Source organism: Melanostigma gelatinosum (assembly GCF_949748355.1).
Source record: "Melanostigma gelatinosum genome assembly, chromosome: 20".
Lineage (NCBI taxonomy): Eukaryota > Metazoa > Chordata > Actinopteri > Perciformes > Zoarcidae > Melanostigma > Melanostigma gelatinosum.
Window position 1 is genome coordinate 14,062,124 of NC_136653.1, and position 19,929 is coordinate 14,082,052.

The 19,929-nt window shown below is 43.0% G+C and overlaps 2 protein-coding genes across 2 annotated transcripts; both read left to right on the forward strand.

The window, feature by feature from the left end:
* Positions 1-672: 672 nt before the first annotated feature.
* atp6v1ab (ATPase H+ transporting V1 subunit Ab) lies at positions 673-8,126 on the forward strand. Its single transcript, XM_079292155.1, has 15 exons — positions 673-764; positions 3,441-3,544; positions 3,738-3,866; positions 4,107-4,321; positions 4,414-4,551; positions 4,641-4,792; positions 4,884-5,046; positions 5,125-5,233; positions 5,336-5,458; positions 5,725-5,839; positions 5,926-5,989; positions 6,065-6,268; positions 6,444-6,538; positions 6,701-6,872; positions 7,459-8,126. Exons 2-15 carry the CDS (start codon positions 3,463-3,465, stop codon positions 7,549-7,551), a joined length of 1,854 nt encoding a protein of 617 aa, XP_079148281.1. The 5' UTR covers positions 673-764; positions 3,441-3,462; the 3' UTR covers positions 7,552-8,126.
* A 1,202-nt stretch (positions 8,127-9,328) lies between these two features.
* Positions 9,329-18,594, forward strand: gramd1c (GRAM domain containing 1c). The gene is made up of 17 exons (XM_079291983.1): positions 9,329-9,440; positions 9,814-9,937; positions 10,670-10,770; positions 11,493-11,588; positions 11,672-11,752; positions 13,663-13,781; positions 13,862-14,018; positions 14,106-14,271; positions 14,354-14,497; positions 14,726-14,844; positions 14,926-15,068; positions 15,153-15,256; positions 15,747-15,917; positions 16,453-16,519; positions 16,741-16,860; positions 17,182-17,290; positions 17,529-18,594. The coding sequence occupies exons 1-17, from the start codon at positions 9,342-9,344 to the stop codon at positions 17,598-17,600; spliced, it is 1,992 nt and encodes a 663-aa protein (XP_079148109.1). The 5' UTR covers positions 9,329-9,341; the 3' UTR covers positions 17,601-18,594.
* Positions 18,595-19,929: the final 1,335 nt, after the last annotated feature.

The following is a 19,929-nucleotide window of genomic DNA, read 5'->3' on the forward strand; positions in this document are numbered from 1 at the left end:
AAGAATATAATCTGCCAATCAAACAAAGCGGGATTGGTGGATTTGTCGGAAACCTGAGCGGAAGCACAGCCTCTAAGGCTAACCTCAGGGCATTAAATCGACATTTAAATGCATATTATGCAACTTTCATTTCAATACACTGTCACAAAAACAAAATTAAAGACATAAACCTTGCCTCCTACTTTGCCACACATAACCACACCACTTTAGAGAGATATCAATAAATACAATTCTTAAATATAGAACATTTATTTCCTTTAACATTGCCACAATTTAGTTTGTGTTGTAAGAGAGAGACTTATTCTTATATACAGTCTATGAGAGAGACTTAGATATGGAGTAAATATCGTAAATAATAAATCACAGCAATTTGTGACGGAGCCTCCATTTTGGCTCAAATAATAATATATGATTTATATATTTTCTAAAGGTTGTCATATTCCCGGATTGGAACCAGGTTGTACACTAAACTACGGATGGTCTCATAAATAGAGAGTATTTTGACCTAATTTATACGGGCAAAAAAAGGTCAACAGTATTGTAACTTAGTTCATGGTTTGATCGATCACCAACGTCCACCACTTGTAAACGCTTTACGGCAGCTCATGGGGCGGATCCAAAATGGCGGCAGTTGCAGTGGCCCAGCAGTAAAACCGAGCGGCGAGTGAATGAAGTCAGCTGATCTCAGTCGGCTGTCACGCAGCGCAGCACCCGTCGTTTCTCTCTCGAAGCAAGACAGTGAACCACCACTTCACAACCAGACGGTAACTATTACATTGTATTCTTCAACCACGTTCTCTAAATTATAAACGTACATTGGGCTTTGTTGTGTGTGCATAATGACATGATTTAGCTACACTGTTGCGACAAAACGGAAGAGCCAGCATTTTTCATCCAGGCCGAGAGACCAGTATTGCTGTCGTTTTCATAACATCTGGAGCTGTCTGACGTTGCTTGCAGTGTGAAGACAAAGTGGGGTTGATTTTAAATGGCAGATATATATTTATTCTTAATGTAACCGCCTGATTTTAGACTGTCCTTGCTGTGTCAGGCTACAGTTTCGAGAAAAAGCTGTCAAGCTGAATATACAAAGCATACTGTAACGGTATACTATATACAGGCCTCCAGGTCATTGGTATGCAATCAAATCTGTATCATTATTAGTAGATTAAACAATCAAATTTAGCTGAATTCCATGCAATAAGCTACCTGCATTCAATGTTTTTTTAATAAACACCAGTGTGTCAGGATGTTGTGCGTGGTTATCGCACATAGATGTTACATTTCCGACCCAATTTTGCACAGACAGCAATACCAATATAGACATGCCTTTTCTCAGTGTTGTCAACTTGCTTTTTTTTGTAGCTCAAATATCAAATAATGAAGAACTAAAAGTCATAAATTACAGACAAAAAATGTACAGTAAACTTGTCTCTGTCTAGATTAGAAACCGTTTGTTGACCACTCCTACTGCTCTTTACTATCCAGCACAAGTTAGCCAACACAACATCTAAGAGCAGCAGTACAAATAATTAAGTGTGAATTGTCTTTAATATGCCAATGTTTCCGTGGAGGATTGTAGTCAGAGGGGGAAATGTCTCCAGTATATAATGTGTACTTCCTAGTTTTGCACCATGCTAGTTTTCCACTTCCTTAAAGAGACCTTCCTTACAGACCAGACCAGCTAGTCATGTGCTGGGATCATATGATCAAGTGTGATGTCTGTTGTTGTTGTAGCAAGGATTATCACAAGAGGATGTGACTTTAACTGCTTGTACCAAATAATAATATTATTATTATTATTATACATCATTTTAAGGTTTACATGTACATCTAGTTTGATTTGTAGGATTGAAACTAATCAAGCAGGTAGATAGTTGTCTATGATTGAATCATAAGAACAATAGACATTATCTTCCCACTGTATTCTACTCATTGGAGGCTCTCACAATAACCTCACAGAATTAACAATTGTAAGATAGATCATTTTGTTTGTTAAAAAAAAGAATGGTGTCCTATAAGAACGAAGTGAAGCCTTCTTTAGGTCTCATTCTTGTAATTCCTACAATCGACCCGTTGGTGGAGCTGCTAAATTCCTGCACAGCTGGGTTGAGCAGCCGGGCATCAACGGGAAGATCTGTGCATCAGTGGGAAGGACAAGAAAAGGTTATGGATGTAGAGCACTGTATGTGTGATATGACTGTCGGATAGAGAAGGAAAAATACAACATGTAGGAAAGTATGAGGCTGGATCTGCTGTGTTTTATTATGCACTCAGTGTATTGCAGATCAGAGCATCTGCGGTCGGCTCTCTGTGGGGTTGGGTCTGTGTCACGACTGATGACGGCTTGTGTTTGTGCAGCTCCTGCATGTTGCTGCAGTTAGTCAGGAGAGTATGCAGCAGACATGTGATGTGAAAAAGGAGAAGAGTTTTCTACAAAGATTTATTTGTCACACTATGAAAACGGAGCATGTTCACAATACATACCGTCTGTACACATGTGAAGATGAGACCGAGGAACATGCTGCATTGTGGGATTCCCCTCTAATGTTATCCTCGCACGTCACACTGACTGTACTACTGCTCCTGAAGCGTGTGCAGCCGAGGAGGAGGAGGAGGAGGAGGTGATCGGCATTGGCCTGGATCAGGCACCGTAATGCTGAGACAGGCAGAGTCGTGAGCAGTCGTGTTGCCGTGTTTTCCTGTCGGTTTCCATGGTAACAGTAGGAGGTGCCACCACCGAGCTACCGGCACGGTGCCATGACAGTATTTATCTCTGAGTTTTGGGATTATTTCCATAATATCTTTAATTTCTAACACATTTTCTACCTTTTTTTTTATTTTGAGAAAAGTCTGAATCTGTTGTGAAAAGCCATTTTGTTTTAAACACTGAAAAGGATGCGCGAGAACTTTACTTTTACAGAGAGTAATATACCAACAAAGTGTTTTATGTTCGAGTTAGCATCAGCATTTAAAGTCGAAGAAAGAAGAAACCATTTTTATTGTCATATACATTTTTTTACACATACACGAAATTTGACGACTGCATTTGACCCATCCCTGTATATAGGGAGCAGTGGGCTGCCACTTTGAAAGCGATGCACTCTGCTGCACACAGTGATTATCTTGTATGACCATATATAGATTTCATTCTCTTCATATTAACCAGTTCGCACCATTCTTAAACAGACTGGTACTAAAGCACAGTGTGGTCTCATATGAAATTCATTGTAAAAGCATTCATTAAAGAGCTCTTACCCACAGCTGCTTTATGGCTGCTAATAAAACATATCAACAGTGAAGATGTAGACACAGTGTTGTTGTTGTAGTACGGGACCATTGCAGAGGAGAGGATGGCCTCTCCTGCAGACTTCTGTTTCATTTTCATTCTCTGTTGCCTGATGTCGTCCTCACAATTGTCCTCTCTGCTCTGCTTCCAGTTATTTTAAGAAAGCAGTGAAGATGGACATGTCCAAGCTGCCCAAGATCAGGGACGAGGAGAGGGAGAGCGAGTTTGGATTCGTTCATGGAGTCTCCGGACCCGGTGGGCACAAACACTATCCTCAATACCAAACTCTCTCTTAACTGAGCACTCGTAACAGAATGACTACAGAAGCCTTTAAAACAATACTTCAGCTGCAACAGTAAATAGAAGTGCACAGACTTGTTCAGCTGCTGCTCTTTGATTGTTTAACTTCTGTGCAGCTGGATTGTTTACACTTGTTTTGTTTTCGTAGTGGTGACAGCTACCGCCATGGCAGGAGCAGCTATGTACGAGCTGGTCCGTGTCGGCCACAGTGAGCTGGTGGGAGAGATCATCAGGCTGGAGCGAGACATGGCCACCATCCAGGTCTACGAGGAGACCTGTATCCTTTCCACCACGTGCCTGTCTTTACTCGATGTCACAGCTTTCATATTGATCCAGCGTATGGCTGCTTTTAAGCCATCAGTTTGAGTCAGTCAGGGCCAAAAATGTTGTATTCTGACATAATATTTATTAACGGCTCTATAGAAAGGCAGATAGGAGTCTAAATTATGTAAAAGTTTATATTAGAAGTATTCCAACATTCCCGTCCAAACATTTTTTTCCCTGAGCTTGAATCCAGCCGGGGTGTCTGTTGGAGATCCTGTGCTGCGGACGGGGAAACCCCTTTCTGTGGAGCTGGGTCCAGGAATCATGGGCTCCATCTTTGATGGTATCCAGCGACCACTAAAGGACATCAATGACCTCACACAAAGCATCTACATCCCCAGAGGTGTAAACATCGGAGCCTTGAACCGAGACCTCAAGTGGGAGTTTTCGCCTGTCAAAAGCCTGCGGGTGTGTGTGTGTCTGTGCAGCTTCAAACCTTCGGCGTGTTTTAAATGATCCGATTTGTGTCAGCTTTCCTTTTTTTTTAAAATCACCGTTAGGTTGGCAGTCACATCACAGGAGGCGACATCTATGGCATGGTGTACGAGAACTCCCTCATCAAGCACAAGATCATGCTGCCTCCCAGAAACAGAGGCACCGTGACCTACGTGGCACCACCTGGAAACTACGACGTCTCCGTGAGTTCGCCACACCTCCAGCGACCAGCTTTTTTTTTTGCCCGTTAGTCGTTGCCTTGGTGTTGATGGTGTGTGCGTCTCTGTGTCAGGACGTGGTGATGGAGCTGGAGTTTGAGGGGGTGAAGGAGAAGTTCACCATGTTGCAGGTGTGGCCCGTCAGACAAGTGCGACCCGTCACAGAGAAGCTGCCCGCCAATCACCCGCTGCTGACCGGACAGAGAGTGCTGGACGCCCTTTTCCCGTGAGTCTCTCACCCTCCTCTTTAACTCAAGACATGTTGAAAATGTTTTTCCCCCCCATCCTGTTCCCACCTCTCGCCTCTCTGTCTGAAGATGTGTGCAGGGAGGTACCACAGCCATCCCAGGAGCCTTCGGCTGTGGAAAGACTGTCATCTCTCAGTCCCTGTCCAAGTACTCCAACAGCGACGTCATCGTCTACGTAGGCTGCGGGGAGCGTGGTAACGAGATGTCAGAAGTACTGCGAGACTTCCCTGAGGTGGGTAGCGATAGCGGCGGCGTTGTGTTCCAACTTGATTAATGTACAGAGTGACTGACGGTGTCGTCTGACCCACAGCTGACCATGGAGGTGGACGGGAAGACGGAGAGCATCATGAAGAGAACAGCGCTGGTGGCCAACACCTCCAACATGCCTGTAGCGGCCAGAGAGGCCTCCATCTACACAGGTGAATACTCGTTGACCACTTAGATGTGTTGGAATAAAGAATCTCATTCACTGGAGATTAACACACGCGAGTACTGCACACTAACTCGGTTTGTTCTGGCAGGAATCACGCTGTCTGAGTACTTCAGGGACATGGGATACAACGTGAGCATGATGGCCGACTCCACCTCCCGTTGGGCCGAGGCTCTCAGGGAGATTTCTGGCCGTCTGGCTGAGATGCCTGCTGGTAAGTTTGGAGTCTCCTGGAGATCGTTTAGTTGATTGACATATCAAAATTTAAAATGAAGCGAAGCACAAATACCCCAAATTCTGTTGTTCCAGGTTATTAAATGTGAATATTTGGAGATTTGCTCAGTCTTCTTTGATGGTGAACTGATTATTTTTGGGGAGTTTTGGACTGTTGGCTCAGACAAATGAAAAGATAATCCTTGGCTGAAAGCACCACTTTGCCACCTGTTTTTCACTGTTGTTATTTTCTGCATCTGCCCACAGACAGTGGTTATCCAGCCTACCTGGGCGCCCGCCTCGCCTCCTTCTATGAGCGAGCTGGCAGGGTGAAGTGTCTGGGCAACCCCGAGAGGGAGGGCAGCGTCAGTATTGTAGGAGCGTGAGTACAGCTTTATGCCACTAGAGGGAGACATTACTCTGCACGTCTTGTACGTACCGTAACGAAACTGTTTGTTCCTTTCTCAGTGTATCGCCTCCTGGTGGTGACTTCTCGGACCCTGTCACTTCAGCCACCCTTGGTATTGTGCAGGTAAATGGTATAATCCAGCTTTTCTGATTGAAGGCGCTCAGTTCCTTTCCTCAACTATGTCATTTCCTCTCTCAGGTGTTCTGGGGTCTGGACAAGAAGCTGGCTCAGAGGAAGCACTTCCCCTCAGTGAACTGGCTGATCAGCTACAGCAAATACACCCGTGCTCTGGACGAGTATTACGACAAGCACTTCCCCGAGTTTGTGCCCCTGCGTACCAAGGCCAAGGAGATCCTGCAGGAGGAGGAGGACCTGGCTGAGATTGTGCAGCTCGTCGGAAAGGTAATTCAGCGTTAAGTTGGCGGCCGGGGTTTGATCTTTGGATGAACTGTTCCTTTCCCAGTATGCAACTTCAAAGTTAAACACGCGTCGCAGAAAAAAAAGATCACATTTATTCCATATCTGCTTTCTACAACACATTTCTTTCATTTAAATATATATATATTTTTTTCAACAGGCATCACTGGCAGAAACAGATAAAATCACCCTGGAGGTAGCCAAACTGATCAAAGACGACTTCCTGCAGCAGAACGGTTACACACTTTATGACAGGTAGCATCACACCCAACGTAGCATGTACTCACTCACCTCTAGTCACAGTTTGGCACTGACCTGAGCTCGACTAGATATTGGACAGTCTGGAGAGAAAATGAAACTCCACTTTTGGGTATTTGATCCAAAATGGCTGACTGACTTTGTGTCCATTGTCTTCAGGTTCTGTCCCTTCTATAAGACGGTGGGCATCCTCTCCAACATGATCTCTTTCTACGAAATGGCACGGCACGCAGTGGAGACCACAGCTCAGAGCGACAACAAGATCACCTGGGCCATGATCAAGGAGCACATGGGAGAAATCCTCTACAGGATCAGCTCAATGAAATTTAAGGTGTGTGTGTGTGTGTGTGTGTGTGTGTGTGACTTCTGCCTCGTCAACATACAGTATTCCTTGTTTGTAATGTGCAGTTAGTCTGCCTTTACATCAGTCGCTTTGTGCCGATTCTTAAAAGGATTATTTCGAGCTTGTCGACTTATTGTTTGCTCCAATACACTGAGTGCGTTTAAGAGTTGTGACGATCACAATGAAGAAGTGGACAGTTTAATTGCTTTAAAAATACCTGTTGCTGTGACCTCCACCCATCAGGTTTTCCTATGTCATTATTAAAGAGAGACCTGGCCAAGGGTGTAGCATGACAACATTCTCACGACAATAAATGCAAACGGGCTGAGACTACAGTGTCGATAATATCCAGTTTAGATGCCTAAACAACACATTTAATTCACTAAAAGGTTTGCCCGTTTCTATCTGTATAAGAGGATGGGGCAGCCTATTTAAAAGCGTGTTGTTGATATGACATCTGTCGGACACTGTGAGGATGACGGCCATAGCTCAGGCACCACAGCTCGTGCACAGAATCTGCCTACTCTTCCTGTTTTTGTGCGTGTTGTGAGACTGTGTTTCTTCGTTGGTACAGGACCCGGTGAAGGAGGGCGAGGCCAAGATCAAGGCAGAGTACGCTCAGCTGGTGGAGGACATGCAGAACGCCTTCCGCACATTGGAAGAATAGGCTGCCACCTCTCGCAGCCTTTTCCAGTATTCATCTCTGGACCCTCCACTGCAGAATCACATTGCACCTCCTCCTCGTATCCCCAAAACCTGCGTGCTGCCCTGTGCTCCTTTTCTGAGTGATTGTGTGTGAGCGAGTGCAATTCCATAAGGAGGGAAAAGAGAAAGATGTACTGTATTCATTATGTTTTTGTTGCCTCATACAGGCGCACTCTGGATCCTCTGCATGGTCGTTGGTCGTATTGTGCGTGCGTGGATTTAATGTGTGTACGAAAGAAGGATCTCTTCCATCCTCTCTTCCTTTCTCTGTTTACATGATTGTTTGGTTGATGTATTGTAATCCATAGACTGTGTACAGAAGAGTATTGAATATACATTTAATAAGATCAGCCTATTTATTGCCGGCATTTTGACGTGAAGGCTTTGCCGTTCTTTTCCTTTTTACGGTTGTGTTTCACGCTGCACGGTGTTGTGTACTTTGCTGTGTGAATGTGTAAGAGTCGACGCTCTGCTGTCCAACACTTTCATGTTACTGCAGAAGAATTAAAACATGGAGGGCAAAAAGAAAAAAACCTTGTGTGTTTGCCTGCGTGATCTGATTGTTCCTGGTGATGCTGTCCGAGCTGCTGAACTGGTCTCTCTGCATATCGCTCATTCTCCGGCACCCTGCCCTTTATATCCTTTGTTCACAGAATTCATTTCATATACCTTTTTAATTACTGCTTTTGAGAAGCTCTGAGCTTTGTTTGGTGATTCCAATTAATAGAAGTCCTCGTAAAGTGTTCTGATTAAAAAAAAAAACGAAACATTGTGTGACAGTCAAACACCTTTAAATTGAATAAACTCACCGCAGTAGCTTTTTCACCTGAATACTTAGAATACAAAAGTATTTTCCTTTTCATGGATTCCACACCTGAATAAATTAAGGGAGATGCCATTTTGGAGTCATTAACTAGTTAAGTGACGACCAATGAGCGTCACGGATGAGATGACAACTCCCATTAAGTCCGTTCCTCTGAGCAGAGGAGATGCACATGCAACAAGGCGCACGAGCACAGCGCATCAGAAAAGTGCTCCAAAACTGGGTGGGAGACAAACTGGCTTATCCTTGACTTTTTGATTTATTTATTTTTAACTCTGAGAGAACAGAAATCCTGGGTCCGCTCCGTGCCGGGTAAGTGACTGACAACAACAGTCTGAGGTCGGTAACCTGCGTGCAGAGACACGCTGGAGGCTCAGCTCGCCCTGGTGCTCATGGCGCTGTGCGTAAAAGTAGTAGGTCCGCTTTTATCATGTGGGTTTTGTTTGATAAGACTTCTCGTAGATAGTTATGATAGCTCCAATCAGCCGGCACAATCTGACAGCACACGCACACAGAGTTTGGGAGTGTATAAGATGTTGGAACGTTTCTTTAAATTTGTATCAATGTTTTTAACTTTGACATCCGTTCTCTTACAGATATTTGTTCCATATATCGTATGAGTGTTAAGTGCATAAAGGTTTCTGTTCTTTGGCAGGACTTCACTTCTGCCTCCATTTAACCCTCCTAGTCAAACCAGTTCTGTTGCAGTGATTCTGACTGTGGCTTATTGTTTCATGACATTTACCGCCGAGGCTCAGATCATGTTTGCGTTAAACTCTCATAGACTCCATACGTTATCCTTTTTTCTCTCCTTATGGCACTGCTGGAGGGATTGAAATGTGTTGTCATCAATCTGTAGCAGGGCTGAAGAAGTTTCACAGAGCACGTGTTTTTTATTTTTATTTATTTATTTAAGCAACGCAGCAGAGATGGACCAGGTATCCAACCGGTCAGGAGTGGTCAGTGATGATATTACAGATGAGTCGACATCCATGGTGGATGTCAAGTGGAGCTCTGATGAAGAACAGGTAAAAAAAAAACACAACACTGTCCCAGTGAACACAAAGCTACTGCTGCTTGTAAATGACCAGCGGCTCCTTCATATAACTCACTTAAGTCATGCAGTTCTAGTATCATTTAGTAAACTATGGCATGGAAACATTTAACTGCTCTCTTGTGGCTCAGATTCATAACACCATGTTTTCACCTCACACAATTGCTGTTGTCTCTTGGATGCAAAGCCCAAAAGGCTCACAATGCTGTTTATCATCTGCTCAAACTCACAGGAGATGATGTCTGTCTGTCTTCCTCTTTTAACCTCTGGCCAGAATTATAGCTTATCACTTGTTCTTGTTTTTGTGTGTACAAAGACAGAACTAATGTTCATATCTCCTCCACCAGAGCTCCGACCCTCAGGGGCCGTGTTTCGCAGTACCTCAAACTCCTCTGCCGACATACAAACAGAGGTTGGATGAATTTAAGAAGTTGTTCAAAGAACTGCCGGAGTCAGAGAGACTCATAGTGGGTGAGTTGTATGAAGACTTCTTCTCACAGTAGAAGTGTTGGTCCATGATACAGATATTTATTCTTCCATTTATGTTGATGATAGTCTTTACCGAGAGCCATAATTTAAATTTTCCATATTTTATACATTTTCGCAAAGATTTTAAGGTCATAAAGACAAAATAGTCTTGTTTTGTTTTCCAAATTGGAAATGGCTCTGAAAAAGTATTGAGACGAATCCTTACAGCGTGAGCATTTGTCGTCTCTGGTTCAAGAAGAACCTCCAGTCACATTATCACAATGTCACCGGCCAATATTTCAACCAGGTACCCTATATTTATCTTAAATATACAGTATCTAAAGACATCTTTAAACATTGTGCCACGCTGTGATAAAACCACATACTCCGTACCTGCGTTTTTCTTGTTTCATTGAAGATAAGGTTCCTTGTTTATTGCCACACTGTTTCATTAAATGGAAAATGATGTAATAGAACAGACATGTGACCCTCTCACTCGAGCATGACACGGGAGCATCTGGAAACCACAAGGCTGTGGTGACTAGACTTTGACTGGAATTTAAATTTATCTTAACCGAAATATAAATGGTTAGGTTGTCTTTATCTGAAGTGAAGTGTAAGAAGGTAAATCCCACAGCATCTTATTACAGTGGTCTGTTTTATAGATGTAGTGTGCCACCTCAGGCAGTCATTTGTATGGATGACTTCAGCAGCCCTATATATACGTTTCCCTAGACTACCCGTGTGCCCTCCAGCGGGACATCCTCCTTCAGGGACGGCTCTACCTCGCAGAGAACTGGATCTGTTTCTACAGCAATGTGTTTCGGGGTACGAAGGTAATTGGAGAGTGGATGAGGACCGAGGGAACGAGGGAAAGAGGGGAGGTTGTACAGTCTGCAAGCACATTAATGGAACCGCAAATGTGTGGACAAAGAAGCCGAATATGTGGAGGATTATATTATCATATAGCTAACTATTTGCATTCTTCTTCAATGTACATCTTAATAATGATTAACTATTTTCAAACTGCTCACTACCTTTTTTTTTTTTTAAGTACAGTGTGCAAGATTTTTAAAAACTCCACCCTAAAACACTTTATTAAAACGGTGATAGTTAAATTTCTGAGCCCCTTGTTGTTGTATTTTTGTTATTCCCAAGAGATGATGCAAAAAATATAGACATGTACATTTTTTATGTTTTCAGCAATACAAAGTACACACCATGAATATCAGAATTTAGTTTTAAGTTCCTCAAATACAAATGGCAAGAAATTCTAGCTTGTGATCACGTGCAACAGATGAAAAACAGCTACAACAGTAAAAATGGCAAGTAAGACATCAATTGCAACACTTGCGGGAGTCGATCATATGATGATGCAACTCTTTCTGAGCAGTAAGTTCAAGCTGCTGAAAGTCTTTCTGAGATGTCATCACAATTTGACTCCCGAGTGAAGGAGGATGTAGATCACAACATTGGTATCCAAGGGTTGAATTTTTTCATGATATCATTTTTTGATACAAGCAATGTGCGCACTAACTACTCACCTTTTTTCCTCCAGATTATACTGGCTGTTAAAGACATCGTGACTATGACCAGAGAGAAAACGGCTCGCCTGATTCCCAATGCCATCCAGATCTGCACAAGCACAGAGAAGGTGTGTTTGAAGATAGCAGAGTTTATGTCACATTTGATGAACACATAATCAATTACTTTATATCTTTACATCTTCACCTGCAGTTGTTCTTCACATCCTTCACGGCAAGAGAGAAAAGTTACCAGGGTGTTTTCCGCATGTGGCAAAACACGCTGTTGGACAAGGTATGCTCTTCCCCCACTTACCTGCTGTTACCTCATACAGTCTCCTAACTGCAGCCACTCATCAGTCTAATGATCATTCTCCATGTGGGAGTAACTCCTGTTCATACAGGCTCAACAACAGTCCCTCTTTCATACCTCAGTCACATGTGCAATAAACAATGTCGACACACAGACTTTGCTGTTGTACAGGAACTGGGCTGCTGTGACTAAATGCCTCTCTGATCACCAGCAGCTCTGTGACTTTACCCCATTTTGCAGCACTTATCTAATCAGTCCAGGGTGCGTATCATACTGCCCTGTCTTCCTTTGAGGTTATCACTGCCACTCTGCTATTGCATGTAGGGTAAAGATCTGCAGCACAGCAGGAGTCCAACAGACACGCGCTTCATTGTTCCACATACTGAGGTGCTGTGTTTGGAATAATTGACCTACATGTATGTCAAGAATCTAGTAAATATAAACCCACTACAGCTCCGTCACCTTTATTTGTGTCCAACAAACTCTTTGTCCAGTAAAAGAAACATAATAAACAATCCAAAAATAATTTTCCAGTTTGACAACTGCAGGCGCAAACACTGTAAACAGTTTAAAATGTCTTTAAAAGTTGTTGTTTGCTCGTGAGTTGAATTTGAAATACTTAAATATGTTTGAGGCCTCTGTTGAAGTGATGGCTGCAAACTTTTTCGATTTCATAGAAATCTTAAAGATCAAAACTTTAAAATGAGTTGAGTGTCAGTTGATGTGTGGAGGCTGAAAGCAAAAGTGAGTCGGCTAAGGCATGAGTCCTTGATGTTATATATTATGCTCTTATACTGGAACTATTTACCTCTAGTTTGTCACAGATGTTGTCAAAAATGAAACAACCAGCTCAGCCTATTAGGAGATATTACATCTCAATAGGACTATCCTGGAAAAAGAAAGGTAAACCTAAAGATTACAGATGACATTTATAATTATGTATGCATTATAATATCTTGTTTTTAAGAGGATGCACTATGTAGCAATGACAGGCGCTATGGCAGCCTACCCAAGGGGGCGCGAGTCTGCTGGGATCTTGAGACAAACACCTGTATGAAAACATCGCCGTCAAGAGTTCATTGACCTCTCAGGTGTAGCGACGCGGGGGCTGATTTACATGCTGCCTTTAACCGCACACTGCGCTCGCGTCGGAGCTGAAACTATTATCGGAATCCCATTAAAAACAAAAGAGTTTGTCTGAACCGTCGATAAACCGGACTTTCGACCGGTAGCGCGAGCTTTTATTTACATTTGTACTATCGCCGTGTAAATCTGGGCGGCGCGTCTTTACGCCTCTGAACTCGGAGGACTTCCTGAATGTGCGCACAGGTTATAGATCGCTGCCTGACAGACAGTTGAAACTCACTGCTGCGGGGATCATGTCGTCTGACAAGTAAGTAAAGTCCGTGTTGGTGAATCTTTCACTTTATCTCCGTTTAGATGCGCTGGAACACAGTTTGTGGTCTCATATGGCAAAAAAAACCAACTGTTTATTTCCTTTGAGGTTAAACGGGTCTACAACAATGCGGACTGCTTTTCTTTTTATCACGTTGTGCTACAGCTCCTCTTGTTTTTGTGAGATTGACCTTCTGTTAGTTGTCAACACAAACCTGTAAGATTAATATCCCGACAAGAGACAATAAGGTGTGTAGCTGCTTGTCACCCATGGAATTGGACTGTAAATACTGTGTGGAGACTAAACGTTCCCAGGTTACCTTTAACAAACTCTGAGTCGACTTTCGGCGAAGTTTGTTGCGCATATTATGGATTCCTGCCAAAGCAGAGTCCTTATTGTGCAAGAGGAAGATATGTCTACAGGGGCTGGTCTCCCAACAAGACTATTTGGTTTATGTTTCCATGACTTTGTGTGCTCCCGTTCCCCTGACCTTTAGCCTCTGACCAGTTTGGAGTTGTGGCAGATGGTCAAACAGCATTATGGGAATGACCTCGGCCTGAGCCATGAGGAGATGGAGAGCTTACAGTTATCAACAGAATCGAGCATGCAGACCAGGTAACGCACTCCCACCTGCACGCCCACCCTCGCACGCAATCTAAATGTGCTGTGATGTGACTCCACCCGTCTGTCTGCAGCCTGACGGTGAGGCCTAGTGGTGACGATGGTCTCGGGAGGCTTGAGCACCCTTCTTCCCTCCGCCTCGCTGTGATGGAGCATGGGCCTTCAGACACCTCCACTCCTCAGAGGGAGGACTTGCCTTCCCTTCTCGGCTCGCAGAACTCTCCCAACACGGTATTCATTTTTGTCCTTCATTGCGTGGTCAGTGCATGTCTTTAAAATATTTTCCCGCCTCACTTTTTGTTTTCCATCGCCCTCCAGAAGGATGACCCTCGCGGCAGCCCGTCTCCGCGGCGCAGCCCCGCTCCCTCGCTGGACCGCTTGGCCCCAGAGCGGGCGTCCAAAGCCTCCTCGCTCTCTCTCGACCTCAACGCCAACGAGAACGACAAGGTGTCCGAGCAGAGCGGATCAGAAAGCATCGAGGACGGTGAGGAGAGGCCCCGGAGGACGCCTGAGCTCACGTGTTGTACTTTTTGTGGTTTTAATATTTTAACGTTTTGCTTCATCAGTGGAGGAGCGAGTGGATGTGCCCCAAGTGCATGGTCGACTCTATCTGAACAAGGTGTTCCACATCAGCGCCAACAAGATGTTTGACCTGCTCTTCAGCGACTCCAGCTTCACCCGCAGGTTCATGAACATCAGGAAGACGACCAGTAAGTGTTAAACTGTTTTTAATCTAAATTTAAAGCCATAACCGGGGAAGGGGGCCCTGTATTCACTGCTGCATTGCTTATCTGTCGGTTACAATGTTTATCTGTATGATCCCTGCTAAATAGATCAATACTGTTATTTTAAGCCATTCCTGAAACTACTTTATTCACCAGTTCTGGCGTCGAAAAGTTTCCCGTGTCCTCTTCAAATTGTCCTTTTTGTGTTATCAGACTACAGCTTTACTGCTTGGCAGAAAGACGCCTCAGGAAACATGAAGAGGAATCTGAACTACACAGTAACCATCAGCAACCCTCTGATTGGCAAGTTCTCCACCGCTACGGAGAACCAGGTGTGTTTACATCCGTGCCAGTGGTCCGTGTGCGCCTGACTGGATGAATGATCATGTATTTGTACTCCAATTATCTCTCAGACGCTGTACAAAGAATCCAGGGATGGTCAGTATTACCTGGTGGACTCCGAGGTGTACACGCATGACGTTCCCTATCACGATTACTTCTACATTCAAAATCGGTACTACGTCACAAGTAACTCAAAGCGGAAGTGTCGACTAAAGTAAGGTTTTATGATTATCTCATGACTTTATACTTTTTTGTTTCTTAAGTGACTGCCATTTATTTTGTCTGTTTGTGCTGCCAGGGTTTATACCGACGTGAAGTACAAGAAGCAGCCGTGGGGCCTGGTCAAGTCTTTCATCACCAAAAACTCCTGGAGCGGCATTGAAGAAAATTTCCGACAGCTGGGTAAGTAGAAAGCCGTGTCCGGCCAGCAGGCGCGAGAGCGAGCTTCCCTGTCTACTTTCCTGAGCTGGTGTTTTATTTCATCTCTTATCTGATATGAATGTTTCCACCAACGCGCATCAGGCTCCGCAGCAGTGAATTATTTTACAGCTGCATTTGCATGGAAGGAGTAAAGGAATATAATGGTCGATCTGACCTGCAGCCGCCATTTTAAGTGCACTGAGCTTGAGCAGGAAACCTTCATGGACTATCTACATTTTTTTTGTTTCTTACTTGCTTATTAGTATGTTTCCAGATTATTTCAGTCCTGCAACAGCCACAGATACCGTTTTAAAATTATTATTTTTTTTGTCAAAGCATTTGATTTATTGATTGCTGTCGGGATGTAAAGAGAATTTCAACACATTAAAAAAAAAAAAATGGGTTTCTGTCATACATTACCCACCCGAGCTTTAACCCCGCTAACTTCTGCCCCATATTTGACCCTGCGCAGCGGCAGAACTGCAGGAGGAGGAAGCGGAGATAAATGAAGGAGGTGGCGACTCTGTTAAGACGGGTGGGCTTCGGAGGAGGAGGCGCACTTATAGCCGGACTCTGCCAGAGCACATGAAGCCCAACAAGCAGTACGGACAAGACCCTGAACAGCACAGAGAGGGCAACATGGGTAAATGACACGCATCCTGTATTTAATGCCTTTTAAAGGAATAGGTTTGCTGAGAAGACCGATACCACTCCTGTATTTGTCCTCCTTTAATTGTGAGCCAGGAGCTCACTAACGCTAATGATATCTTGTTTGTATAAAGACAGGTTGTGGCTTCACAGGGTGTGCACAAAATACTGACTTTCTGGAGTCTCCATGAGGCTGGCAGGACGTTACTGTGTCCCGCCAAGAAATAGTTCAGCGAACATTGATGTGTTGTTTTTAGTCCTTTGGATTTTGAACAGACTGCTTCGAGTCTTTATTTATTTTCATTTTTAATGAAAAGATACGAGTGTATCGATCATCTCATCAACGTTTTCTACGCACATTTTTAACTAAAATGTTGAACTATACCTACAAGGCTGCTTGGTTGAGATTCCAACCATTTACTTAATTGATCAAATCGTTTTTAGTCGTGACGCCAAAAGTGTTTGAATGTACATTTTAAAACTTGGAAGCAAATTTTCTTAATCTGACTGAAGTCAAATATGCATTTCAGGCCCCATAGAAATGAACCACCTACACAAATGGAACACGACGACCATAGTGGCTGGCATGAGTTTGATGTAAGTTAACAACCTGGAAACACGCATGTGAAACAACAATGAGGGTTGTATTGTGTATTCTGTGCTGTCCAAAGAGACGGACTGTCCTGCTTTGTGAAGCTGGTCAATATTCTAAAGGTTGTGTGCGGTCATTTCTGGTGTTTGCATGCTTTCTTCAAACATTTGTCTCTCTCGTCGAAGTGGTCAGATTAAACTCTTTGAATGCTTTCTGTCTCTTTCAGCTTGCTGATTCTGGTGGTGCTGAATCTGGGTCTGTTTTCTAAGTTGTGGGCGATGGAGGACGTAGCCCAACGCATGTACCTGAGCACAAAGCATCGGCTGAGGGACAGGAGTGAGGCCAGGTCAGATAATGCTCACTCAGAAAGCAGAAGTCTTGGTGTGGGTCCCGCCACTTTTATTTTTATTGTTTTTTTTGAGCAGCCCACATGCAAGCGAGCTCTTGCTCTAATGAGTCACAGTGTTGAAACTGTCTGTTTATCAGCCTCAGTAACTGGTTATGTAAATGACATTGTCTCGCCTCTGTGCTCCTCCACTCTTTGCCCTCTTCTGACATGTCCATCACGTTGTTACTGCCTCTGTTTTTATCTTCTGCTGCCTTTTATCTAGCAAATGGGAATATCCTATTTTGCACATAAGAATAATCACTTTTATTTTCTGTTTAGCAGCTTGGCTGCTGAATATGGGCCCAGACAGGGACCAGAGTATCGGACCAGAGAGGATGCGCAGCTGCTAAAAAATGTACTGCAGGACTCCATCAACCTTTTAGAACAGGTAGGACAAGCTGGGAATCGAATGCATAAGTAAAACAACTGTCGCTCCGATGTGGACGTGATTATGGATATTCTGCTCTGTGCAGAATAGGGCAGTTCATTATAGTCTTTTATCTCGCAGACAGAAAGCAGAGGCATGCAGCTGTCATTTTCTATTTTACAACCAGCAGGAGTCCATCTCATAAGTTCATAGCTGTCTTTCAAAGCTGCTGAGTCAGTTGTTGCTCTTCTCCTCGCAGCTCCGCAGCTCTCTGGTGGTGCTCCAGCAAACCTTTGCTTTGGCCAATCGCACAGCAGCGGCACCACAGTGATGCTCTTCACCTGGAGACTGCAGAATGCTTGTCCCCGACCCTGTGGAGGGGGGGGGGGGGATAAAATAAAAAGGACTGCAGCGGTGAACTGCCTCTGAGGAAGTCTCTGGTATCCAGTGACGTTGCCATGTAGGCATCCCCAGACCGCTGACGTGTCTTTTGTTGCCAGAGGTTACCGGTCCCAAAGCCTGTGGCGGGGCGTCGGGTGCCAGGATGTTTTTAAAGCTGTGGACTGACTGCTGCGAGGACAACGTTGCATCAGTGGTACATGGAGCAGTAGGGTTAGGGTTTCTGGAGGGTGCTATTTTCAGCTCCCTCGGCTGGCGTCTTTTTTTTACTCTTTCCTTAAATAGTGGCATGGCAAAACGCCTTGCGATGTGCTGATGATCGTGCCACACCAAATGAACTATTAGAAAACGCTTTTATTGTTTTATTCTGGGGATGTGAATCAATATTATTTAAAAAATTTTCTTGATGTACTTTTTTGCACATTTTAATTTTTGCACAAGTACCTCGTAGACGTGTTTTTAATAACACTGTATATGAGCCAAAGCTGGTGAACAGAAGGTACTGCTGACGGTGTTTATATATATATATATATATACTTTTTTTGTTTTGTTTTTGTTTCGCACCACATATACATATGACTTTCCTCATTCGGTTGTACATCTGTAATCACAGTTTTTATGAACTTTATTTTTTCTCTTTCTTGTTCTACACTGTGAACCAAGTATAATATATTGGTTTAATTTTAGATTCTAGGTGTGTGGGCAGTGGGACTATCTCATCACTAAATGAAAGTTTGCTCTCTGATTTCCAAATTGACATGAACACTATTGTATTGTTTTTAAATCATTGTTTGTGACATGCCCCAACAATTGCCTTGTTTGCTGTTTACAGTGATGTCACCCTTTTATTTTTTTCCATGTTTTTACTTCAAACAGACGGCAAGCAACCACTTGTTTAAAATTGGTTGGTTTTTTTTTTTGTACATTTTCAGCCATATTGCAATTAATAAACAATGTATTGCCAGAATCACGAGTAGTTCCAACATTTTGAAGGTACAACATATTAGAGCTGCAAATGTTTTGCATATTTTCTGGATATAAAAATAGCTCAATGTTATATTAGTCTATACAATGTCCATCTGAGCAGCTAAACATCTTTAGTGCCTTGTTTTGTTCGACCAACCGACAAAGATGTAGTTTACTGTCACGAGACTAAAAAAAACCAGCAAATATAAATATTTTAGAAGCTGTTCATTTTAATCATTTCACTTTTAGAAGTTACTGAAATAATGACTCAATTATCGGACCACAGAGAGAAGCTTGCAGGCTAAAAACAAGCTCATGATTATATATTGCCGATTAAATAGTCTTTGGGAATTATCTGTTCATTATTCTTAAAAACGGAACTGCCTCAGAACAAAGGGAAATAACCACGAGACTAGGTACTATAATTTATTGTTTTAAGCCTAAATGACTTTGTTTAGTTGTATGATGCTGGGAACTGCACACTGTCTGCTGCTGCTGGAAACCGAAGCGGAAAACTAAATTGGAGTAAAGCCAAATGTGTCTTTGTCCGTTTGTCACAGGTGTAATACAAGACGATTGAGACGGTCTTTAATTATTGAACACTAGCATGTCCTTGTGCACTCCTAGAGGAAATGACATATTGCCTCTGTAGGCTGTCTTTAGGACATCTGATGGCAATCAGTTTATATTGAAAATCTACTGTTGTATACTGTATGTATGGACTTTAATAAATGTTAATGTAATAGCTACTGGTGCAAGTCACTACATTTACTCAAGGCGATTATGTTGTATAGCCTATTCTCTATATTTCAGAGGAGGATATTGTATTCGTTACTCCATGTTTACAGCTAATTACTTTATATATTTAGCTTATTCATACAAAACATAACCCCTTTTAAATTGTGATGCATTTGTTCCCTGCATAAAGCTCGGTCTTATCAAGTCATTTGAGTCTATAATTGAGTCGTAATCCCTTATCTCAAAACATGAGGGACATAGAGTGCAGTAACAATATGTACGTCAATTAAAACAATATCGTTTTAAATATATATATATATATATACTTTTAAATATATATATATATATGTACTCTTACTGCACATTTATTTTGTGTTAAGAAAATACTAGGACCCACCTATACCCGGAATTAACTTAACTTTATGACATTTAGTTTTTTTTCACGGTTCGACTCTTAGTTAAAATGATCTCACTCAGACGACAGTGGATGTAGGTGTGGGAGTATAACCGGGACTATAACCGGGATTATAACCGGGCCATGGGCGGGGACTTTAGTG